Genomic DNA, 27044 nt, shown 5'->3' on the forward strand with positions numbered 1-27044 from the left:
TGGAGGATACCCTATCAAATTATCTAAGACACTCGTTTTTAAAAAAATACAGGCAGTCTTTGATTTACAACAGTTCATTTAGTGACTGTTCAAAGTTACAAGAGCACTGAAAAAGTGACTTATGACCGTTTCTCACTCTTATGACATTGCAGCAATACCATGGTCACATAATCAAAATTTTGACACTTGGCAACTGACTCGTGCAGTGTCCTGGGATCATGGGATCACCTTTTGCGACTTTCTGGCAAGAAAAGTCAATAAGGAAACCAGATTCACAACCATGTCACTAATTTAACCACTGCGGTTATTCACTTAACAATTGTGGCAAGAGAGATCATAAAAAGGGGCAACCTCATTTAACCAATTCTCACTTAGCAACAGAAATTTTGGGTTCAATTGTGGTCACAAGTTGAAGACTATCTGTAAAGACACCATCCACAATTCATCTGCATCTAAATCAGTTTTATTCCCGTATTAGCTACTTTAAGATATGTGGACTTTTAACTCCCAAAATTCCCTTCTGCTGCACGAATCCCAGCGACCAGTTAGGTCCCACAGAGTGGGTCTTCTCTGGGTACCGTCAACCAAACAATGTTGCTTGGCGGGACCCAGAGGAAGAGCCTTCTCTGTGGCAGCCCCGGCCCTCTGGAACCAACTCCCCCCAGAGATTAGAATTGCCCCCACCCTCCTTGCCTTTCGAAAGCTGCTTAAAACCCACCTCTGCCGCCAGACATGGGGGGAATTGAGATACTCTTTCCCCCTAGGCCTTTACAATTTTATGCATGGTATGTCTGTATGTATGATTGGTTTTTATATAATGGGTTTTTAACTGTTTTTAGTATTGGATTTTGTTATATACTGTTTTATTGCTGTTGTTAGCCGCCCCAAGTCTGCGGAGAGGGGCGGCATACAAATCCAATAAATGAATGAATGAATGAATGAACGAACGAACGAACAGACGAACAGACAGACAGACAGACAGACAGACAGACAAACAAATAAATTTAAATTCATATATCTTAAAGTTCCTGAAGTTGAGAAACACTGTTCTTAAACCTTTGGGTTTTATTTGGACAATGACAGGTGATTAAACTCACTATGCCACTGAGAAATTCCTTTCCCAGACAGGTTTTTCAGTATATATTATGTAATCTTTCCCTTTTTCATCCCCACCCCAACTCTAAACTCTTGTTGACCAGATTCTTCTGATTTATTTTGTAATTTGGCTTTTCTCTTACCATTTAAAAATCCACCCACCTTCTGCAAAGTCAGTGTTCCCATCCTTATTTCTTCCTTTCAGATATTTTCCAAAGGTATTCCACTAAACAAGTCAAAATACCTAATGTTTCTTGACCTTCTCCGGGTCCTGTCAACTAAACAATGCTGTTTGGCGGGACCTAGGGGAAGAGCCTTCTCTGTGGCGGCCCCGGCCCTCTGGAACCAACTCCCCCCAGAGATTAGAATATCCCCCACCCTTCTTGCCTTTCGTAAGCTCCTTAAAACCCACCTCTGCCATCAGGCATGGGGGAACTGAGATATTCTTTCCCCCTAGGCTTCCACAATTTATGTATGGTATGTTTGTATGTATGATTGGTTTTAAAATAAGGATTTTTAGCTGTTTTAGTATTGGATTGTCGCATGTTGTTTTTACCACTGTTGTTAGCCGCCCCGAGTCTACGGAGAGGGGTGGCATACAAATCCAATGAATAATAATAATAATAATAATAATAATAATAATAATAATAATAATAATTTAGGAAACATTTCTCTTTAATTGTTAAATACAACCCTTAGTTTGTAAGAACAGAACGAGGGATACAACGAGAAGCAAAAATAAGGAAGAACTGAGCTCTTCATTTTTTATTTATCAGCTATGTTTATGTGCCTCTCCAATCAAAAATTGATTCTGAGAGGCTCACGTACTTCAGGCAGTAACCCAATTAAAAATATCAAATGACAACAATAACAAAGCAACAATTACAATCAAAGGGGGGGGGGAGAGAAGCAACAGGAAACTTACACATATTTCCCTACAGGAAAGAACCATGCTATCTTTCAAGCTTGCTGAAAGAGCCAAATCTTAATGGCTTTATTGGAGCTCTGGTGTGCAGGGAGAACATCATATTTCTAAAAGGACAGCATTTCGGGAAAGGAGGCAATGACAGAGAACTGCTTCCTTGTAAATTCAGTCTTGCAAGGGCTTATGCCCCAAACAATAGCAATAGCACTTCGACTTACCGGTATATACCACTTCATAATGCTTTTACAGCCCTCTCTAAGCGGTTTACAGAGCCTGCATATATTGCCCCCAATAATCTGGGTCCTCATTTTACCCACTTCAGAAGGATGGAAGGCTGAGTCGCTGCCAGTTCTAGTGACCCAGGCCGCCAAGTTACTACCAGTTCTATAGATCTGGTCCGAACCAGCAGGAACCCACCTCTGCTAAAGGCCAAGCAGCTGAATTTAAATAATGTGACCGTAGAGTGCTACAACGGTCATAAGTGTGAAAATCGGTCATAAGTCACTTTGTCCTGTGTTGTTGTAACTTTGAATGATCATTAAATGTATGGTTAGAAGTCAAGAACTACTGTACCTCTGCATGAATATTCTTAAAAGATATACAGAAAGATATATCAATAATTATATAGATTGAAAGAAATTCCAGATGCAGATACTAAGATGACTGGAAGGAATCAGATCCAGTGTTACTTCTAATATTGTCTGCTCTCAGTGAAAACTTCACTAATTAAAAAAAAAAATCAAATCTGGTATATGTTTGTGCAATTCGTTTGCTTCTGAAAGGTTTGAATTCATTCAAAATAGGTATTGTTTATGAAAGTCATGCCCCAAATTAGGGCCTATTCAGTTTTGTATGAGAGTCCTCTATTTCTGTCCTCCTAAATGTACAGAAAGCAGATTTGCAGGCATTTGGGTATAATAGAGAGTGAAGGAATTTATTCTGCTAGCAATAAACATTCTGCTTACTGATGGGTCTTGCTAGTTTTCCCCCCTACTTGAAAGAAAATGCTGGCCCTGGAGTAAGCCACGTTAGTTGCTATAGAAACAAAGTTTAGGAATTTCATGTTTAAATTATCAGGAATAAAAATTGAACAAAGAGATCCCAACTGAGACTAAAGCATAGGCTTTGACTATCCAGTAAAGATATAATGCAGAATGAACAAGATCAAAAATAACACAGAATATTTGCTGGGGGTGGGGGGCAATACATGCTGCAATTTAAAGCAAAATCCTTAAGAGTTGTAAATACTGAATTGATTATGTTATCATTCCATTCAGGATATAAAAAACTATAAACATTCCAGGGAGAAAGGAAGTGCAAAGTCAATTGTGACATGCTCTTGAATAAAACTTGTTTAACATAAAAAAAATAAATCAATCCATATGAACACTGCTACTGCATCAACTCAGTGTGATCAATTCTTTTAGTAGGGAGAAGGTCAAAAGGGAGCCAGCAAAAACAAACAGAAGTAAAACTGTCTGCAGTTTTGAATGAGAGGAACACACCCGATTAAATGATAAGAGAAACAATGGACAACAGAATGCTAGCATTTAGTAACTCTTACTGTTCCCAGGCTTATCTAGAATATAATTCTTTTGAAACTTGACATTCCCATGAGAAAAACATTCTATTTAGCACGGTGCTGTTGTCCATGCACGTTTTTATTTTTTTTTTAAATGCATTGTATTGCCTTATATATTATATTATGAAAGTATATTGCAAGATTTATTATCCTACATGAAAATATCTGTATGGTAAATTAACACTAAAAAGTATAAACATTGCTGAGATTTTTGCAAAAAAATAGAACTGAAATTAGGAAAACACCTTCTCTTAAAGAAAAAAAAATCTACAGTAGTTAAAGAAAGGTTTTAAATATTCAGTAATTTACATCAGGGTAACAGAGATCCCTGAAATTAAAGACGCTGATAAGTTAATCTTGGCCAATGAAAATGAATGGACAATAATGGTTGTATGATTATTTAACATGGCACAGATATTATTTGATAAATTAAGCCACTGGCTTTAACATGGTCAATGTATCATGGACTTAATACACCAGATTCCAAGATCCCTTTTACATAAGGCCTTGTGTCATTATTGTGCAAATGTGCATACAGACAGAATACACTGGGACTGTGTATTAGACATATCTAGTTCCTACAATCGTCCATTGTACGGTTTAGCCTCCAGATCCTTTATCATCTCTGTTGCTCTTCTCTGCACTCTTTCTAGAGCCACAGCATCTCTTTTTTTGTATCACTTTGCATCATTTTGTATTTTGTACAACAAATGAGAGTTTTTACAATGAATTTGCATCCATTGCAATTTTAATCCTGTAGTTAACTTTAATGAAAAACCTTGGAACACAGTTTCAACTAACTAGTAAAATATTCAAAGGCTTGCCACCTGGGTATCATGTCTTCTGAACTACTTAGTTAGAATGAATCACTGCACATACCTGAAATATAAATGTATAAGGAAGACAATATAAAAGTAAAAGAATATTGATTATATGATGGGCTGGGTACATCAAGATCTTTATTAATGGCATAAAAAGTCTCAAAGAAGATAATAATATTTCCAGAGTAATTTAATTGATTTATAAGCCACCCAACTCCTATCAGACTCTGCAAAATGAAGTAACATTCTTTTTCAGCAATATTCTAGGAATTACTATAGTTCAGATCCCTTAATTAGGCTGAATTTGTCTTTACATGGTTGGCTATGATAACCTGTGTGATTAAGTCTGGAAAGAGTTAATCAGAAAAGAGACGTGTATTATTTCTTCAAAAGGAGGAGACTTATCTGCATCTTGGCTCGTTTTGAAAATCATTAACTCGTTTATTTGAGCATGACAAATAGCAGGATGGGGGGAAAGTAAGATTCAGCCAGCAACATAGAAACATAGAAACATAAACTACAGTTTTGATGTAATTATTTAGGAATGATCCTTGTAAAAGAAAAGTATAATAATATATCTAAATGTGCAATTTAAGATATTGAGATATTAAGAAGGTTAAGTCTTATGCTTAAAGAGGCTTGAAATGTGAAAACCCAATTTTATAATGTGTGGTGATTCTGCCCATGTGGTGTTTTGTCAGGTTTATCTAAATAAGAGAAGTACTTAGAAAAATTATCTTCTTTCAACTAGGTGCAAATTCTGAGGAAGAATGAAAAGTATTTTCTAAACATATAATAACTTGAAATATGCGTGACATATATGATTTGATCATCTAATTGAACTGGATGGTTTTAAACTAACTAAAATAGGATTTGAAGGTTGGGGATAAGAGAAAGGAAAAGGGCAAGAATGTGACCTCATTATTTATAGGGGGTAGTCTGTAGAATTTGTGTGTTTTTTTGTTTCTGCCTGTACTAAGTGTGTTTGGGGGGGGGGGGTCTCAAAGGAAACTTCTTTGTAACTTAAAATGGTAAGCAAGAAAGAAATCTTTTTTTTTCACCAAACAATATGTGGCAATTGTTTGATGGAAACAAAGAAACATTAAGAAATTAATTAATTATTCTTTTTTTAAATATTGTAACAATAGTAGCACTATACTCTAGTAAAAACAGTGGGATTTGTGCACAATCTGTGCCTGCTATTCTGAAAATTGTTAAAATACAGTCAGCAGCATTGTGTCAGAACAGAATTCTAAAAATGCTCTTAGCAATGTCCCTTGAAGGACATATTTTATCGAGAAGATATAAACAATGTTCATAAAGTGAACGCAAATGGAATCTCGGGCAAAGTAGGAAGGATAAACCAAGAGGTTGGCATAGTTCACGTGGGAAATGGTGTTTTGTCATTGGATTGAGAAGGCAAGGAAAACAGCTCTGCGCTATCAGTTTAGTTGGAATGGTCATGAGGCAGCAAGCTAAAAATTAGCTGCCCCCACAGAACACCTACTTTAAATAAAAGGTTCTGATAAGGTTGCTATCCAGAACAAAAGCTGTCATGAGATTTCACTTCAGAAATAATACATAGCCATGCACTTACGAAGGGGACAACTTTAGAGTACAATTGGGTAGCCCTTCCACTTATCACTTGTTTCATATTTTTCAATTTCAGCTCAGAAATGTGTGGAAAGCTGGGAAGAGATGAAGCAGAAGGCTAGGACAACTCCGGACAAAAGGACAAACCAGGAGACAGTACCAAGAGAGTACGAAAAGAACGCCAGCCAAAGATACAGGAAGACTTTGTTGCTCCGACAGGGCTGAACAAGAACAACATTTTTCCCTGAGAGCATTCAATATATAAACTTGGGTATGCAGCCTAGGTCTAGGACTTTGAATTTAAAAAAAAAAACCCTTGACTTCAGTTCTCTCGTCATCCCAGTATGCTGTTTAGCAATAGCACTCAGACTTTTATGCAGCTTCATTGTGCTTTACAGTTCTTTCCAAGCCCTTTACAGAGTCTACATATTGCCCCCAACAATTTGGGTCCTCATTTTGCCCACCTCGGAAGGATGAGTCAACCTTGAGCCGGTGGTGAGATTTGAACTGCCAAATTTCAGGCAGCCAGCAGGAAGTAGCCTGCAGTGCTGCACTCTAACCACTTTGCCACCGTGGCTCACAGTGGTCCTATACATTTTTGTTCCTAGACATTAAGTAATGTAAGCCAATACTTTTCAAAAAGCCATTGTCTACAACTTCAGGACTATAGCTTCAAATACTGTTGCTGTCAATCTAGTCCACAACCAGAAGCCCTTCCTCCCTGCTATTAACTCATAACTATCATATGGGATAAGCTAGCCACAATTCAAAATATGCTTATCACAATTCATCTATGTTCCTGCCTACTGTATACATTCCATCTTCATCCATAGATATGCTATGCTGAAATGATTAGATGGATCCCTTATAACAGTGTTTTTCAACCAGTGTGCCGTGGCACACTAGTGTGCCGCGAGACATGGTCAGGTGTGCCGCGAAGCTCAGCAAGAGAGAGAGAAAGAGAGAGAGAGAAAGAAAGCAAGACACGGAGAGAAAGAAAGCAAGAGAGAGAGAAAGAGAGAGAGAAAGAAAGCAAGAGAAAGAAAGTGAGAGAGAAAGAAAGCGAGAAAGAGAGAGAAAGAAAGAGAGAAAGAGAGGCAGGGAAGGAGGGAGAGATAGAAAGAGAGCAAAAAAGAGAGGAAGGAAGGAAGAAAGAAAGAGGGATGGACAGAGAAGGGAAGGAAGGAAGAGAGAGAAAGAGGGAGAGAAATAGAGCGAAAGGGAGGAAGAGAGAGATAGTTTTTTTGTCCAAACTTTTTTTAGCCCCCCCCCACTGCCCCCCCTCCCTGCTCAATGTGCCCCATAATTTTGTATATGTAAAAAATGTGCCGCAGCTCAAAAAAGGTTGAAAATCACTGCCTTATAAGATGCAGTCTTTGGAAAGGACTAACATGTTTCTCCTAAGCTATGATTCTTATTTCCACCTCTAAAAGGCCAAAATAACATTTACATCAAATAGATCAAAGCTATTTAAAAGAAAAAAATATCATATTAATTTATACTGAACTGACATACAGAAACAGTTTATAATTCTGTCATGGGAATGATCACACGGCTACTATAATTAGGATCACGTGTATCAGATTAAAATTTAGATTACTATTTCTCTAAGAGAGCAATGAGTATGGACTTGAAGAAACATTTTTGAGAAACATCTGAGTACTTCTTACTATAAAGCATACAGATGCCAGATAACTTTTAGTATTTAAGAATTAAGAACTAGACGAAAATATTTATTAGTTCCAGTGAACACACCTCTGTTCTTCCTAGTAGTGAATCATAATTTACCAAACTAGGAAGGTTCTATTTGAAGGGTTTATTTGCATCCTCTCTTTTCTTTAGGATTCCACTATCGTCTCTCCTAATCCTTGCCTTTTTTCTTTTCTCAAAGGCTCTGAACCAATTTACCCTCCAAAGGGTAAATTCAAAACTATTTCTGATCTGCAAAGTCCAAAGTATCTTCTGTGACTCTTGTTTCAATTATTTGAGCTGGCTTATTTCTTTATCTTCCTTGTAAAGAATTGAAGGGTTTTCCCCCCACTATCAATCCCTCTTATATAGCAACTTTCTTGATTTTCTTAAAAAACACTGTCCCTCCCTTCTGAACTGAAGCATGGCTATGTCAGCCGTACAAGATAGACCAGATCAGGAAACCAAGTCCATGGAAGATTAGAGCTATAGTTTAATTGAGAAAGAATATAGCACCAGAATCTTAGAAGACTGATTGTGCTTTACCTCTCATTCCTTTTACACCTCAATGCATCATGAGAGTTATCTCCAAATACAATCTTGTTCATCAGAACTTAAGGAATGTTTCAGCCTCAAGGTCATCTCTTGATATTGTATAGGATATTTGTTTTGCAATGTTTCCCCCCCCCCCAAAGGATTGCAACATCTTCATAAGTTGTTCTCGAGTAGGAGCACAAAAGTGCCAGAAACACTACAGGTCACAACTAAAACCTCTCCAGTTCTTAAAGCAGTAATAGCCATTGCTTATATTTTCTCTTGCTCTTTTTGCAGACTTTAAGGTAAAGGTAAAAGTTCCCCTTGCATATATGTGCTAGTCATTCCCGACTCAAGGAGGTGGTGCTCATCACCATTTCAAAGCCGAAGAGCCAGCATAGTCCAAAGAGGTCTCCGTGGTACCTTCCCAACAAAGGTGGTCTCCATTTTTCTACTTGCATTTTTAATGTGCTTTCGAACTGCTAGGTTGACAGAAGCTGGGACAAGTAACGAGAGCTCACTCCATTACGCAGACTTTAAGTTAGCTAAAACAGGCTGAATTATAAAGATAATTGTTAAGGTTCTTTCTACTGAACTCAAAGGCAACTCCCATTTGCTCACTCCTTATAGTGAGCAATTTTATTGCTCTACCAATACTGTAATATTACTAGACAGCATTGCAACTGTTTATCATTTGACATGAAGACAGAAGGTCTTATAATAATGTTAATTATTCAAGTAGTTCTTGAAAGAAAACTCAAGAAAAGCCTCATCTTTTTAAAGAATTAACATTAAAAATAAACAATTTAAATTTAATAATTTAATAATTTAATTTAACAAATTTTCTTTTAGCTGTCTTTTCTGTTTTAAATGGAATTGTATTTGTTTCTATACCCCAAACACTACAACCCTATGAATTCTTTAATGTAACTCAGGTCAAGAAACAGTCTCTACAAGAACTAATGATATTCTACTTTAGGATACAATAACAAAATCTTGAAAGCTGGCAGAATTTCTCTCTGTTCTCATGCAGAATCAACCTAGGGCTATTTTAAGTTTCTTTTTAGACAATATTTTCAATATTATTAAGGAATCATTTAAGCTGATGCAGAATTATGTCACAAATAGTTTATTTCCTATAAACTACCGTATGTGAAAACGTGAAAGAATTTCAACAAAATGGTAGCTGCAGTTTTTACAATAGTAGAAAAATACAATAACCTTACTGTATTTTAATATCTTCCAATGTAAAATGTAGCAGACTCTACAGCTGTTTTTAACAGTTTTAAAACTGACCTGCAGAATATACTATAAGTAAAAATATCCTAAGATGTCATTAAAATGAGCCATGGCGATGCAGTGGTTAGAATGCAGCATTGCAGGCTAATTTTACTGTCTGTAAATCGCTAGCAGTTCAGCAGTTTGATTCTCACTGGCTCAAGGTTGGTTCAGCCTTTTATCATTTCAAGGTTTGTAAAATGAAGATCCATATAGGTGGGGGCAACATGCTGACTCTATAAATCACTTAAAGAGGGCTGTAAAGCACTGTGAAGCCTTCTGTAAGTCTAAATGCTATTGATAACATTAATTTTGCCTTTGAAATTTTTAACTTATTTACCATTTTTTACTGATAGAGACAATATTTTGATTCCAGATATATAGGCTGCTAAAAACAAACATGGCAGGGGATTGAAATGATTGCAGGCATAACTGCTGAAAAGTATGGGTGCCTTTGAAGATTAGCCCTTTTCTGAAACTACTACTCTAAAAGTGTTGTAGTTAGCTCTGGCCCAGCTCCTGCCCCAAGGACTGTGGATGTGGGGGAGACATCCACATGCTGCAGGCCTGTTTTGCCCCCGGTGGAATCTGCTGATGAAGGCTCCTCTGACCAAGAAGACATGAGTGACAGGGAGGAGGAGAGTGTGGCAGAAAGCTCAGAAGGAGATCAATTACCTAGCTCCTCCTTGGATTCAGAACAAGAGTTAATGATACAGCCACACATGCAGAGAGCGATGCATAGGCAACATCAACTGAGAGATTATTATCAAAAAAAATGAGGCCACCTGTGGTTGGGTGGGGCTGTGGTAATTAGTGAGGCTGCTATAAATAGCAGCCTGTGGGTTTGGCCATTGTGGAGGATTATCTGATCGTTGTGTTTCGTGACTGCTTTACTGACTTTGACTTTTTGTGTGCTGATTTTCCCCCGCTTTGAAACTAAACCAGAGCAAAGTGTGTTTCACTTTGTGAAAGAAGAAGGACTGTGAATTGCCTCACAGTTGCAAGCTAAGTATCACAGAACTGATAAGGGACTTGTACAAATTACCAGTTAGTTCGGAGACCAGTGCTCTTTGCTATACCAAAAGAGGGCTTGGTTTAAGTGAATTTTCATTATAAAGAACATTGTTTTGAATTTTCAAACGTGTGTGTCTGAAATTTGTACCTGTGAATTTTTGGGAGGAGTCTACCAGAGAGCCCGACAGAACAAAAAGAAAAGGACTTTTCTTTTCTTCTCTGCTAATTATTTCTTCTCATCTCATCTCTCACTTTATTCTTCCTGTCCTTTCCTATTTGTATCTATTTTCTCCCTCACCTCATTCCATTCAGTTTTCTTTCTTTTTGTTTTGCTATATCTGCTATTTTGGGGACATAATAGTTGATATGTGGGAAGAGGTGATCATTTAATTTTATGAATGAAGTATTTAATTTTACATAGATTTTTTAAAGTTGTGGTTTTATTGTATCTTTTGTTATTGTTGCTGTTCTGCTCTGCCATTTTGGAATATGGCTTCTGGCCAATAACTGCCTGCCTGCCTATCAGCTGCTTACAAATACTGGGAGGAGAAAAGCTGTAGGACTGGTTTCAGCTGAAGCTGGCAAACCTAGGATGACAAGCTTGGAACGCCACAGGATTTCTCTATATATTCTGCATTATCTTTGAAATGAGCCACCTTTACATTCTGGCTCATCTTGCTATTGGGTAAATATGGTAAAATTTTCAGAAAGAAGTGTAGTAATCTATGAGGTTCATATTTTTCATTGTTATCTACTTTTCAAGAAATACAAATATAACTGTCTATTTGAAGGCAGTTAAAAGTCACAGCACTTACTAAGTCTCTGTGAAGCACCCAGTTTGCATGGAGATAATGGATTCCATCAAGAATCTGATAAAGTAGTGATTTGACCATAGATCTTGGCAGTTGCATGGGTTTTTTGTTTGCTTTTGAGGCACGGTGAAACTTGATAATATGCTGGAAACAAAAAAAGAACACAAACATGAAAGCATCATGTTAAAAAAACCCACAAAATAATTGCAAAAAAATGATTTTTTTTTTTTAAATTGGAATTAAGTATGAAATTTTTATATTTAACATTAAAGAAAATGTAATAATGAAATATCACATTAATTTCCTCAGCTTAAAAGTACATGGACTGAAAAAGGGTTTTTTTTCCTACAAAGTTGCTCTTCCCTGACATTTTCACAAAATTATCTTATAGATCTAAAATCATTTTGGGATAATTTCTAAAGACTTAAACGCTCTGAAATATTGTCTGGACTGCATATGGAACAAATTTCAGATATACAACAAATTTGCCTGTTGGCTTTGCTTACCTTACCTTTATCTTGATGATAAAGCGATACAGAGTAGGGTTTTTTTTTGAATATTTATCAGTAATTGCACTAAGAAAGGAAATTTCAAAGTGTTGGTTATGACCTATAAAGCCCTTCATGGCATTGGACCATAATATCTCCGGGACCGCCTTCTGCCGCACGAATCCCAGCAACCGGTTAAGTCCCACAGAGTTGGCCTTCTCCGGGTCCCGTCGACTAAGCAATGTCGTTTGGCGGGACCCAGGAGAAGAGCCTTCTCTGTGGCGGCCCCGATCCTCTGGAACCAGCTCCCCCCAGATATCAGAGTTGCCCCCACCCTCCTTGCCTTTCGCAAGCTCCTTAAAACCCACCTCTGTCATCAGGCATGGGGGAATTGAAATTTCCCTTCCCCCTAGGCTTATAGAATTTATACATGGTATGCTAGTATGTATGAATGGTTATTTAAATTGGGTTTTTTAAGATTATTTTTAAGATTAGATTTGTTTATATTGTCTTTTTATATTGTTGTTAGCCGCCCCAAGTCTTCGGAGAGGGGCGGCATACAAATCTAATAAATACAAATACAAATACAAATTGACACTAAAGCAAAATGAAAACAAGAGCAATGAAGTCCGTAGGGGCCTAAATGCCTAAATTTTCCTTTGTTTTGAACTTCTCAAGCTACTGCTCACTAGGCATGTTAGATGACAATTTCTAGGATTCCCATTCAGTGTGGTCTGAAAGTTGGGGAAGGCTTCTAGGCTTTTGACTGATCTTGTATTCAAAATCCATTTCAAACAGAGGACATCCTTTTCAGATCAGAAACGGGCTCTCCAGAGTATAAAAAGAATAGTGCATATTTCTTCTAGATATATGATATCTATCTATATCTATCTATATCTATCTATCTATCTATCTATCTATCTATCTATCTATCTATATATATCTATATATATATATATATATATATATTGTTCTGAGTTCGGGTTTTGCCCTGTGTAATATTACACAGGGCAAAACCTGAACTCAGAACAATCTACATACATATACCCGTGAAAATCTACGAATATATATATATATATATATATATATATATATATATATATATATATATATATATATAATGTATGTTGGCAGTACATCAATACTAACAGAAAATTTGAATTTAAGATGATCCATACATTATAATATAGTGAACTAGAACAATATTTCCTATGCAAAAACTGAACAAGGAAACATTGGGTAATAAGATGCAATCTCTTTACTCTTCTGTAGATACAGGCAGGATTCTATAAATTTCTATAAATTTATTTCAAATTCTAATAGATGGTTGGATTAGATGGTTCCATTAGAAGAAAATATATGTAGCTCAAGGATGAATGATGTAGTTCTGGTGCTCTCTGAGCTTGGATGTTTGCTTGCACTGTGGCAGAATGCCCGAAACTATACAAGCCCGACATCACTTGGTCCAACTGTGTAATTACGAGAAATCCCAACAAGAAACATAGCCAAAGAATTTACAAAAGAGTTCCATCGACTCCCCCACTACAGTGCCAGTAAACACCTAAAGTAGAAGATGAAATTATGGTTTCATTCAATGTCCCAGCATTCTTAACATCCATAAATCCAGAATCAGTGAAAGAATCCATGGCAGATGTATAACACAACATACCCAACCTAGCCAAATATACTAAGATTGAAATTCCAGAATCATGGACTTCATCAACCTTTGCTTACTATCTACTTTCAGTTTGATAAACTAATATGCCATTGCCAACAAATCTGAGAAACACCCATGGGGTCACCACTACAATTCAGTGTCAAACCCTGCACTCGGTTGAACTGATGGTGTTACCAACTGGTAGTTAGGAAGTTAAACATTTGCATGCAAACAACCAAACTGAAAGAACATCAAGGGCACCACAACTACTATTCATGATAAATGTAATGCATTTATTAAAACTGTCAAAGAAAGGGATGGGAAAATGTATATGAAAGTGTGAATGGGTTATTTATTTATTTATTTATTTATTTGATTGTTTGATTGTTTGTTTGTTTATTTTTCTATGCCACCCTTCTCAACTGACTCAGGGAGGGCAATGAAAAGAAAAATGTCAATTTGGGGCTAATTTTCAAATTATAGTTAGCAAAAAGTCAGAATTACATTTGCACCAGATCTAAATAAATCCAGGGGGAAAGTGTGGCTTGAGATTTCAGGTACTAAATATCATTCTTAAGGACTGAGGTGAAGAAACACAAGTTATTCACAATACAGAGTCTTTAAAGAAAAGGAATCCAAAGAACTCCAACCTATAACTTCCATAAAAATAATGTTGAAAAGTAAAATTATTTCAATTATTGCTTCCCACATAAATTGATAATTCAGCACATACAAAAGAGCCCCATGGATTAATAATGAATTAAAGGCAAAACAAGTATTGTTCGTCTTGCTGACAGATCAACAGAAAAACAAATGGCAGTACTGCAAATGCTCATTGTTCTTGCTTACTTTTTTCTCCAATTAAATTGGCATGTAACCATAATAAAAGTAGAAAAAGGTCAATGCACAACAACATCCTTCCAACACATGAATATTTACCTAGCAAAAAAACATTCATTAAAATATTATCGATATAGATATCCAGAAATTAAGAGAATGCTTGTCCCTAAAACAAATTCAGTATAATAAAATTGATGGGTATTACAACATCAATTATCAACTGTTACATTTTTATTCAATACCTTCATCCACAAAATATACCCTTTGCTGTTTTGTCATTAGTCTTACTCCCAATCTAGGAGACACAATGGTGGTAGGCAATCTGCCCAAAATTTATGCAACATTATAACTCTCTTCTCAGCTCCAAATTGGGAAGGAAAACTGGGGATGGCAGAGTTAATATGTGAAAGATACGAAGATGCTCCGACTGATTTCTCAATACATAACTAATTAAATTCCCAACTCTCATTCAGGAAAGAGTTTTCTGGAGAATGATAAATATCAATCCATCAATCTTAATGGCTACCTAGGGAGATTATCTTTGGGGACAGAATTTGGTCCTGCAAATTCTGGGTTAGGTTCACCCTGACAATAAATTAGTTAACATTTTAATCTGTATATTATAAGAGGAAAAATATGAAATAAGAAAGTATGCCGGTTCCAAGGCAAATCAATGACTTCTGATGACTTGTTCAAGATTTAAATTGGGGGTCTACTGCCTCAACCCCTGCCCCACTTTTTACCAGCTATACCATGCTGGCTCTCAGTATGAAGTACAGTGATACCTCGTCTTACAAACGCCTCATCATACAAACGTTTCCAGATACAAACCCGGACTTTAAGATTTTTTTTTGCCTCTTCTTACAAACTATTTTCACCTTACAAACCACCGCCACCACTGGGATGCCCCACCTCCGGACTTCCGTTGCCAGCAAAGCACTCGTTTAAATGGGCATTTCGCTGGCAACGGAAGTTTGGAGGTGGGGTTTCCCAGCAAGGGGAGCCTCAGTGAAATCGCAGCAACGCAAAAACACAGAGGTCCAGGGGTGGGGTTTCGAGGACTTTGGTGTTTTTGCAATGCTGCGATTTCACTGATGCTCCCTTCTCTGGGAAATGTGCACCTCTGGACTTCCATTGCCAGCAAAGCGCCCATTTTTGTGATGCTGGGATTCCTCTGTTGGGATTCCCCTGCAGCATCGCAAAAACACAGAAGTCTGGAGGTGGGGTTTCCCATGGAGGGGAGCCACAGGGGAATCCCAGCAGCGCAAAAACGGGCGCTTCGGCTGGCAAAAGGGGTGAATTTTGGGCTTGCACGCATTAATCACTTTTCCATTGATTCCTATGGGAAACATTGTTTCGTCTTACAAACTTTTCACCTTAAGAACCTCGTCCCGGAACGAATTAAGTTTGTAAGATGAGGTATCACTGTATATAAAAAAAATAATCACCCTACCATCCTCTCTGTCCTATAAAGTTTAAATGCTCTCTCTCTATATATATATTAGAATGAAGCATATAAACTAGTAGAACACAGAGAATTTTATGGTGTTAATAAAAGACATATGTTCCTAAGCATGTGGATTTCAACACTGGTTTTTATTTATTTTTTTTGAAGGAGGAGAGCTTTACATACATTGACTGGGAAGCTGTTCCAAGTGTAAGAGGCAGCATGGAAAGAGACAAAGTTGGGAGTGAGCAAAAAATACAATGGGGAAATATGGAGTGATGCTTAGGATAACTGAGAGGAGGAGTTATTCAGACCAAGAGGGATATTAATTTGGGCTATCATCACCAAATGCCAGAAAATAACATCAAACAGTTTTCAACTCTGTACAGCAAGAAAAAAAAAACGTTGCATGGGTTCAAAATCCAGCAGTTATCTCCAGGACAACATTTTCTTCGTGTTTCATTTTGCTTAAAGTTCTTCACTAGCCCCAAGTTATCATTAAAAAAAAATCTCTTGCTTACAGAGGTACATGATTACTCAATGTTAAACCGGTATGACTGCTTTCTACACTTTATTGAAAGAGAGGGAGGAGGGGGAGAGAGAGAGAGAGAGAGAAATGTTTGGAGGGTAATAATGTTGCTGACTTCTAGGTTTCAAGAGATGATTAATTGTCCCTGTGCAAAAACAAAAGAAGAAAAATTGCACTAGGGAAAGTAAAGGGTTGTGGAAGTGACCAATTTATATTTACTCCATTGAATGAGAGCACTTAATATAGAACATTCCAAGAATCAAACAGGCAAGGTCAATCATGTGGCTACTTGTCAGCCAAGTGGGAGAAAAACATTTGAGTGGGAACAGCATATGTCCTGTTCATCTGGTTTGTGTTGTCTAACAACTAAAATTGCATGGGAACATACCATGCAGTAAATGGCTCCCTGAACAATGCAGGTAAATGTGAAGTGGTCATTAATCTAACAACTGGATATATCTATATCTATATATATTTATATCCCTATCCCTATCCCTATCCCTATCCCTATCCCTATCCCTATCCCTATCCCTATCCCTATCCCTATCCCTATCTATCTATCTATCTATCTATCTATCTATCTATCTATCTATCTATCTATCTATCTATATCTCCAGTTGTTAGATTAATGACCACTTCACATTTACCTGCATTGTTCAGCCTGATGATGGTGAATGTGATTTCACTGAAACGCCGCATAGACACTCAAAATATTACACGGGGTAAAACCCGAACTCAGAACAATCTACATACATATACCCGTGAAAATCTACGAAAACATATATATATTTATATATATATATATATAAAACATTTTAATGAGTTGCATGCTTTATTTCAAGAACACTAGAAAATGAACGGGGAAAAAACATTCAGAGTACAGACACATGCAAATATTGATAGCATTTATATGAAATGATATAGCCTAGGAATTTGTGATAATGATTATGTATTGCATGTATCGAGACACTAGAAGCTAGGGAGCATATTAGGAAGAATGTACACTTTGCATTATGACTTTACAACAATCAACAAGAAAGAGTGCCCCTTCAAAACTATTGTTAGATGGTTCTTTTTCAAAGCATGCAGTATTCAGGTGGCAAGAACTGCAAACTGGATTATTAAACATGCTTCCTATTATAGCAGCAATGCATTCTTCTACAGCTCCTTTTAAAAGCAAACAACTGAAACACAGATATAAAGTTTTGTGCAGATGAAATGAAGCTGTTCATAATGAAACCATGGTACTTTTGAGCTATGAAGTGTGCATTGACTCTTGATGTAATTAACTTTGATGGAGAAAGCTTCCAGAGTGGGTGCAAGTTAGTAAAACTACAAGAACAAGACTCTCCAATTAAGTTATATGGCGCATGCAATAGCATGAAATCTCTTGACTTTATATTATTGTGATCCAAGTTTCTCTTTGGTGGGAACAGTTTATACACATAATTTTCTTGACGGTAAACTATTAGTCATGGGTTTCATGAGTTTTCATCACACCATTTAAGCAATACAGTAATTTGTCTCTAGCAAATCTAACTTTCATGTTAATTTAATATTCATTAAGTACTGTATAGCTTGAACTGATCTGGCAAAAAGAGAAGAGGAATATTTCGCCCCCAAACCTATCGCAACATGCACAACATGCAAATATTTCATTTCATATTAAATGTAATACTTCAAAAACATTACACTAATTGCACATATAAAATTCTAGCTTGCAATCAGGAACTGAATGAGTTCTTTCTTATATTGATCTTCAAGCCCATCTTTAAGTTATACTGCAGCATGTAGCGCAGAGCTTTTAAAACTTTTAATTCTAAAGCACTTTCTGAGACCAAACTGAAAGATAAATGGGACATCTGCCTAACATTTTGGTTTCTTCATAAAAGAGCTATTGGGCTTCCCAAATTGGATTGCAGATCAGATGTATTGCAGTGAGAGACAATGTCAGTTTCTCCCTCTACGTGAAATTTGCTCCTCTCAGGAAAAACACAGGAACACAATACAATCACATGGGAATCTTTTAAATAGAAGGAAAAATTAATTATTTGTAATCACTATCTAAAACAGTGATTTTCAACCATTTTTGAGCCGCGGCACATTTTTTACATTTACGAAACCCTGGGGCACATTGAGCGGGGGGGGGGGGGAGGCGGCTAAAAAAAGTTTGGACAAAAAAATTCTCTCTCTCTCTTTCTCCCCTTCACTCTATTTCTTTCTCCCTCCCTCTTTCTCCCTTCCTTCCTCTTTCTTTCTCTCTCTCTCCATCCCTCTTTCTTTCTCTTCCTTCCTTCCTCTCTTTTTTGCTCTTTCTCTCTCCCTCCCTACCTCCCTCTATGTCTTTCTCTCTCTCTCCTTCTCTCCCTCTTTCTCTCTCTCTCTTGCTTTCTTTCTCTCTCTTGCTCTCTCTCTTTCTCTCTCTCTTTCTCGTTTTCTCTCTCTATTGCTTTCTTTCTCTCTCTCTTGTTCTCTCTCTCTCTCTCTCTTTCTCTCTCTTGCTTTCTTTCTTTCTCTCTCTCTTGCTTTCTCTCTCTCTTCCTTTCTTTCTCTCTCTCTTGTTCTCTTTCTCTCTCTCTCTCTCTCTCGCTCTTTCTCTCTCTTGCTTGCTTTCTTTCTCTCTTGCTTTCTTTCTCTCTTTCTCTCTCTCTTACTTTCTTTCTCTCTGAGCTTCGCGGCACACCTGACCATGTCTCGCGGCACACTGGTTGAAAAACACTGATCTAAAACATATCAATATAACTTCCTGTAGCAAAAAGTCCTGACATAGTTTACAAGTCCACTACAAACAATCCACTGGAAAAGAAATATCAGTGGCTGGGAGAAGATGGTGCGTGGGAAAGGCTAGCACCAAATGTTTTACAAGAGACTTAAAGGATATTAGTCATGGCTGGAGTCTTTAATGTATACACCAGTTCAATTGAAGAAAATTCAAAATTTATGAAAAGAACTGTGAGCTTCATTTAGTTCTGATAAGTAAAATAAATTCCTAATGTCACTGCAATTAAAATCTGAATGTATGTGCGTATTTCTCCCCATCAGACAAAAGAAGACTTGTCTACACACACAGACACGATCCATGTCACACAGATCTGTGTGACACATGCAGATCCTTACAGTGTTCTAGTCTATGAGCATATATAATATTACCTTTCATTAATTAGCTCTCTTTTATATCTGTGGAAACCTATAAACTCCATGTTATAATGATACAATTGGCCTACAACTCTTAACAACTGAGTTAAGGAAAGAAATGACGTATTGAATTTCCAAAATATTTTTTTTAGAAAAAATTGACATTGATGTTTGGCAAGGAGAACAGAAAACACTTTTTTTCATTCTTAAATCCTGTGGGAAAATGAAATTGAGAACAGTTCTAGTGCCACACTTCTACAACTTTTCCATACAGATGCATGGATTTCATCGTGGTTCTTCTTTCCTAACATGCTTTGTGTAGCTATATAAAAATAACACGTGAGATTGGGCAAAGGTTTCAAATCCATTCTGACTGCAGTTACTTCCATTAAAACATAGCATAATTATAGTAAAAAGTGAAAAGGAACTTCAGAACTTACCCATAAATCATGTTCAGCATAATCAAACAGCAGCCACACCTTTCTATCACTATGAGAAAGGAAAACCTTCTGTAATGCAATCACATTAGGGTGCTTCAGTTCTCTCAAAAGCTGCAAGTAAAGAGACAAATAACATAAATCTTTCTATACAGTACCAATAAACAAAATACTTTAATTAGTGAAAGAGGTGTCCATAAAATTATTCTGTTTGATTCCAACAACTCTGGAATAATCTGTGCATAAAAGGAGGAAAGTAAAAAGCTTGTTTTTCCATTTAGTAGTAAACAATATTTTTAAAAAGTCAATTGCTTTACTTGGATGCAAGTTTTGCTCCCTGTGCAAAAAACATACAGACCTATTTTATTCAGAAAATGCTCCCATTGACAAGGAAAACTAGGATCCTTAGTTTATCAAAAGCCTTCCATGGAAGAACTGTTTAATATATAATTAAACAGAACAATTTGCCGAGATCTATCAAAATTATCTATGGGAAGAAGAGAAATATGAAATCTTTGCTGCTCTTTTTATCCCATTCTTATTTCCTTTTTAAATGTATGTTCAATAGTGTAGGATTATAAAAACTCTCTTATTCATCACCTGGTCATTTTCACCTATGTTCGTGTAAAGTAATCATGAAAAACTGTACTGCTTTAACATTATATAGAGCGCTGGTGAGACCACATTTGGAATACTGTGTTCAGTTCTGGAGACCTCACCTACAAAAAGATATTGACAAAATTGAACGGGTCCAAAGACGGGCTACAAGAATGGTGGAAGGTCTTAAGCATAAAACGTATCAGGAAAGACTTAATGAACTCAATCTGTATAGTCTGGAGGACAGAAGGAAAAGGGGGGACATGATCGAAACATTTAAATATATTAAAGGGTTAAATAAGATCCAGGAGGGAAGTATTTTTAATAGGAAAGTGAACACAAGAACAAGGGGACACAATCTGGAGTTAGTTGGGGGAAAGATCAAAAGCAACATGAGAAAATATTATTTTACTGAAAGAGTAGTAGATCCTTGGAACAAACTTCCAGCAGACGTGGTAGATAAATCCACAGTAACTGAATTTAAAAATGCCTGGGATAAACATATATCCATCCTAAGATAAATTACAGAAAATAGTATAAGGGCAGACTAGATGGACCATGAGGTCTTTTTCTGCCGTCAGACTTCTATGTTTCTATTTACATGTATCTAGTAGTTAAAATATGTTGTATCAAAAATATACTGCTTGGGACAACAAGCTAGGCTCTACCCAAAGTTATGATGAGATTCAAGTGGCTAGGCTAGAGCAAGAGATAGGATAATCTTTTAATAGCTCCCAGTTATATAAGTTATGAGAGTTGGCCTTTTTGAGTATTCTATGGATAAAAACATGGGAAAGTGGTTACAGCCTAAATCAAGAGTATCAAACTTGCAGCCCATGGGCTAGGTGCACCACGTGCTGGCCACACCCATGTCCAGTTTAGCAAAGGGAGAAAAAGTCATGATATTTTTATTTATTTATTTATTTTGTCCAATACACAGTACATATTGAAGAGGATAGACATGAAGTATTATATATAAAGAAAATATATAAAAGTAGAGGAGAAGATATATGAAAGGAAGAAAAGATATATGATATATGCGATAAGGAGAGACAATTGGACAGGGGACGAAAGGCAGGCTAGTGCACTTATGTACGCCCCTTACTGACCTCTTAGGAATCTGGAGAGGTCAATCGTGGATAGTCTAAGGGAGAAATGTTGGGGGTTAGGGGTTGACACTACTGAGTCCGGTAATGAGTACCACGCTTCGACAACTCGATTGCTAAAGTCAAATTTTTTACAGTCAAGCTTGGAGCGATTAATATTAAGTTTGAATTTGTTGCGTGCTCTTGTGTTGTTGCAGTTGAAGCTGAAGTAGTCATTGACAGGCAGGACGTTGCAGCATATGATTTTGTGGGCAATGCTTAGATCGTGTTTTAGGCGTCGTAGTTCTAAGCTTTCTAGATCTAGAATGATATGTCACATGACGAGCAGAGTTGACATTGGCATAAATTGTAAAATGGGAGGCATATTATTCCTGGTGTGTTGCTTTCCTCAAGCCTTGAGATTTGATGGGGGAGGGGGAATAAAATGTATGTAGGGAGGGATTATAAACCAAAATTATAGTTGTTAAGTGAATTACTGCAGCTCTTATGTGAATCTGGCTTCTCCCATCGGGTTTCTTTGTCAGAAGCCAGCTGTGAGTACCCCGTGATAGTGCAACTATCATAAATATATGCTAGTTGTCAAGTGTGCAAATTTTGATCACACGACTATGGGGATGTTACAATACTTGTAAGCAACAAAACCAGTCATAAGTCACTTTTTAAAATGCCACTGTAATTTGAAACAGCCGCTAAACAAATGCAAGTCGGGGGATTATCTGTATATAATTTTATTACAGTGAATCAATCTAGGTTTCTTAACTGAAATGTGAAAGGTTTTTTTTATATGTGTAACTTTCATAAATGATTCAGATATTTTATTTTTCAAGAAATATCCTGTACTCGTTTATATTTTGTATTTTCTTCCCTTCAGTAGAAATGAGCATGAAAATTGAAGTAATATTTCAACATGAAATGTAAAACTGTCTCCATAATATTTGTTTCAGGTTTCAGACTACAGTACTATAACCAAGCTTTAAATATTTGGAATGCCAAATGAACAAATTAAATAAGCAGCCTGTTTTTTGCTCCACTGATTATTAAGAACACAGTATCATAAAGCAAATTATATATGTCATTAAAATAATGAAAATTAGTCTTAAAATACATTATACTCTATACTTGACAAGGTCAAGTGTTAACTTCAAAAAGGTTACTTTTCAACTAGTCATTTCACAATAATTTTCTCTTTCTTTTATTAAGTTACTATTTAAAGCAAGTAATTGGATTCAACATTTTGAAGTACAACACTTGATGAAAAACTATCCTTTTCATTGATGCACTAAAAGGATTTTGAATCCCTTTAATACATGAATCTTCTAAAATTACCAAATGCTAAAATAAACTGCAAAATCTTATATACTAGGTATGCCATTATAAGTATTTATTTATTTATTTATTTTATGCCGCCCTTCTCCTTAGACTCAGGGTGGCTTACAACATGTTAGCAATAGCCCTTTTAAACAGAGCCAGCATATTGCCCCCACAATCCGGGTCGTCACTTTACCCACCTCGGAAGGATGGAAGGTTGTGTCAACCTTGAGCCGATGATGAGATTTGAACCGCTGACCTGCAGATCTACAGTCAGCTTTAGTGGCCTGCAGTACAGCACTCTACCTGCTGCACCACCGTGTCTGTTTCCATAATCGTTGGATGTAAACCTTTGAGAGTATCTTTGTAACAGAATTTCCACATAATTTACAATAGAAATGTATTGCTGTGAAAGTTCATGAATAATTTGCAATAACAAAAAATACAGCAGTGAAGCAGCAGATTCTCATATAAGGGGAAACTATATATATAGAGAGAATAAATCTTTGTCATAGAAGTATTAAAAATCTCAGAGTTTTATCTATTTGACATAGATTTGTAGTTGGTTAATAGCCAGAAGCTATTTTTAAATCAGAGAAATTGTAACTACATTTTGCTTTTTAGGTTATTGATTTTGCTGGGGTATTAAAAGGGAATGAAAAGCAAAGATTAAAGATAGACCCTCTTTGAATATAACAGTGATAACAATTATTTTATTTATTTTGTTACTTACAAAATTAAAATACATAAATGCCTGCATATTAAGTAAATTATTATATTGATCTTTTATTTTATGGCCTTGTTTAAATCCCATAACCCTTCTCTACAATAAGAACCGTCAGCGGTTCAAATCTCATCTCCGACTCAAGGTTGACACAGCCTTCCATCCTTCCGAGATGGGTAAAATGAGGACCCGGATTGTGGGGGCAATATGCTGGCTCTGTTTAAAAGGGCTATTGCTAACATGTTGTAAGCTGCCCTGAGTCTAAGGAGAAGGGCGGCATAAATAATCGAATAAATAAATAAATCTGCTTGTGGGAATCTTGTGTTGGCTTCAATCTTACTATGCTAGTCACCAAGTCACAAAGCATAGTGCAAAGGAAAATGAGCTGCTGCAAGCAGCTTCACTTCCATTTCACCTAGGCAACTCTTAGAAGCAAAATCCAGATGATATAACAGAGTCTGGGGAGGAAAGGCCATTTCCACCTGCCTAGTTAACTTAATGACACAGAGAGATGCACAATTTTAACAGCAGAAAAACTTGCAGAGGGATAATCTGGGAAACAACTTTGCTAACTTCCTCTCCTGGAATATGGAAATACAATAGACACTTTATAAGATTTGTAAAAATGTAGTTAAAATGTACCTAGCAATCGATGCAGCTTCTAAAAACCTAATTTGTAGGTGTCTAAAGAGATGAACGATTTATCCCAAAATCATATGTACTCTTTTCACAGCTTTGTTTTTGAGGTTATTGGAGGTACAAGACTATTTTGTAAAACCACTAATTACTGCCATTCTTTTCTAAAAAAAAACCCTTGGATATTAAGGATGCTAAGTTATGCAGTTGCATATCTAGCTGTCAAACCAGAATCTCAATATCAGAATTAATAAGACAAATTGTCCTACCGATTAAGAATAGCTATCCACTGCCAAGAGGAGCAAACAATATTTAGGATTTGAAACTCACAGACTATATAATAAAAAATTGGTTTTTATTTCTTTGTGTATTGTTTCTGAGAGAAGGCTCTTTTGGCCACAATTGCTCATGTCACGTAACACCCTCATTTGGTAATAAGCATTTTGAAAAGCAATTGTTCTATAAATAATTTCACTTTTGAAAACATTCTGGCACTGCTAAACAGCATTCTTCTTAAACAAAAGCATTGCAAGTGATTTTTTAAAAAGGATTATACTATGCCTAAAATAAAGGAAATGAAACAATTAGCATTGTGTCTTTTATTCTATGTAGTCTCAGAAAGATTAGAAATAAGTTTCTAACAACCTCTATTGATATAGATGGATGGTGCAGTTATATATCATATCCCCAAATAATGTATTTCTAGTCCAAAGATTAATTCAATTCAATTCAATTCAATTTATTGGATTTATATGCCGCCCCTCTCCGAAAACTCGGGGCGGCTAACAACAGTCATGAACAATATACATGAACAATATACAGTAAAAATCCAATACTAAAAACTAACTTAAAACTCCTTAATGTATAAAACCAGCATACGTACAAACATACCATACATACAGTTGTATCAGCCTAGGGGGAGAAGAAGTCTTAATTCCCCCATGCCTGGCGGCAGAGGTGGGTTTTGAGTAGCTTACGAAAGGCAAGGAGGGTAGGGGCAGTTCTAATCTCTGGGGGGAGTTGGTTCCAGAGGGCCGGGGCCACCACAGAGAAGGCTCTTCTCCTGGGTCCCGCCAAGTGGCATTGTTTCGTTGACGGGACCCGGAGAAGACCCACTCTGTGGGACCTAACTGGCCGCTGGGATTCGTGCGGCAGAAGGCGGTCTCGGAGATATTCTGGTCCGATGCCATGAAGGGCTTTAAAGGTCATAACCAACACTTTGAATTGTGACCGGAAACTGATCGGCAACCAATGCAGACTGCGGAATGTTGGTGTGACATGGGCATATTTAGGAAAGCCCATGATTGCTCTCGCAGCTGCATTCTGCACGCTGAAGTTTCCGAACACTTTTCAAAGGTAGCCCCATGTAGAGAGCGTTACAGTAGTCGAACCTCGAGGTGATGAGGGCATGAGTGACTGTGAGCAGTGACTCCCGGTCCAAATACATCATGTATTCCTAGATTAATACTTATAGGGCAGCATAAACATTTAATTAATTAATTAATTAATAAAGTCAACATTTAGATTAGATTATATTTATTGGATTTATATGCCGCCCCTCTCCACAGACTCGGGGCGGCTTACAACAATGGCAAAAACAGTACATAGTAACAAATCTAATATTTAGCAATCTAAATTACAATTTTAACTTAAAAAGTCCATAAAAGCAACCCCAATATATATAAAAAAACAAGCACACAATCAATCATAGACCAAAACTACATGGGCAAGGGGGAGATGTTTCAATTCCCCCAATTTGTTTGTTGCTAAATTGAATCCATGTACTGTATTTGGATGCACAAGATATAATGAACATGTGTGAAAGTTTAAGGAGTAAGAATTCTAAGCAACATTTCACATTGATACATTTTTCTACTCTAGCTAAAGCACTAGTCTAGTCTACAAAAGTTAATGGCCAGAAGTTGTGCTTTCTCAACAAGAGATGGTTTATTTTATCTCATATGGAACTACCACCAAACATGCCCTATCTAGGAAGGCATTTCAGGGGGATGCCCCCTTTTAACAAAATCAAATAAATAACCATTCCCAAACACCAAGGTTTTAATTCTTTATGACCAATGATTATCCACTAGTGGAGAAGGTCTCCTCACTGCTGCGTTATACTGTGCCTTCTTTTAGGGTATATGGCCCATTTCAAAACTCCCAAATTGGTTAAATACTCAGGCAATTTTGATTTTAGGCATTTGACAGTTATTTCAGACTACTGCAATGCATTTCCTTGAATATAGAAAAAAAAAAGTTACATTATTTGCAAAGCTCAAGATTCCCTAATCACCTTGACCACATCTTGGTATTATATTTTCATTTTATTTTGCCTGGAACAGAAACTGTTTACTTACTTTCTTATTTTTCAGAATTCAGGTCAGGGATCCTAATAAAAAGCTTCTACCAGCCTCAGCATTTACAATTCTCACTAAAAGTTAAAATAACCAACTTTTTAAATATTTGAGGAAAATTAAAGCAGAAAAGTCAGTTATCTTGGTGTAGTAATTAAGAGGACGCCTTTAAAAACCAGGAAACTAAGAATTCTGGTCCTGTCTTAGGCATGAAGCCAGCTGGGTAATAATAATAATAGTAATAATTTATTAGATTTGTATGCCGCCCACTCCGAAGATATTGGGTCAGTCAGTCTCTCCACCTTAGGAAGAAAGCAATGGCAAACCATTTCTGAAATCTTGCCAAGAAAACTACACTAACTAGTCCACGCAATCATCAGGAATCAACAATAGTCTGGATACACACACACACAATTTTAGGATTCCATCTTCATTATATT

General features: G+C 36.7%; 1 protein-coding gene across 13 annotated transcripts in view; it reads right to left on the bottom strand.

The window, feature by feature from the left end:
• CDK19 (cyclin dependent kinase 19) overlaps positions 1 to 27044 on the bottom strand; it is a 107201-nt gene that overhangs the window by 47321 nt on the left and 32836 nt on the right. For all 13 annotated transcript variants that reach the window (XR_011557405.1, XM_070733338.1, XM_070733340.1 and 10 more), the window contains 2 exons: positions 19880 to 19990; positions 11347 to 11487 (listed from right to left, as the gene is read on the bottom strand). Coding sequence is in view for 12 of the 13 variants with exons in the window: in XM_070733338.1 (XP_070589439.1) it covers positions 11347 to 11487; positions 19880 to 19990 (252 nt within the window). In the remaining variant the exon portion in view is untranslated. The remainder of the gene's footprint in view (positions 1 to 11346; positions 11488 to 19879; positions 19991 to 27044) is intronic.

This window comes from Erythrolamprus reginae, chromosome 1, assembly GCF_031021105.1.
Source record: "Erythrolamprus reginae isolate rEryReg1 chromosome 1, rEryReg1.hap1, whole genome shotgun sequence".
NCBI lineage: Eukaryota > Metazoa > Chordata > Lepidosauria > Squamata > Dipsadidae > Erythrolamprus > Erythrolamprus reginae.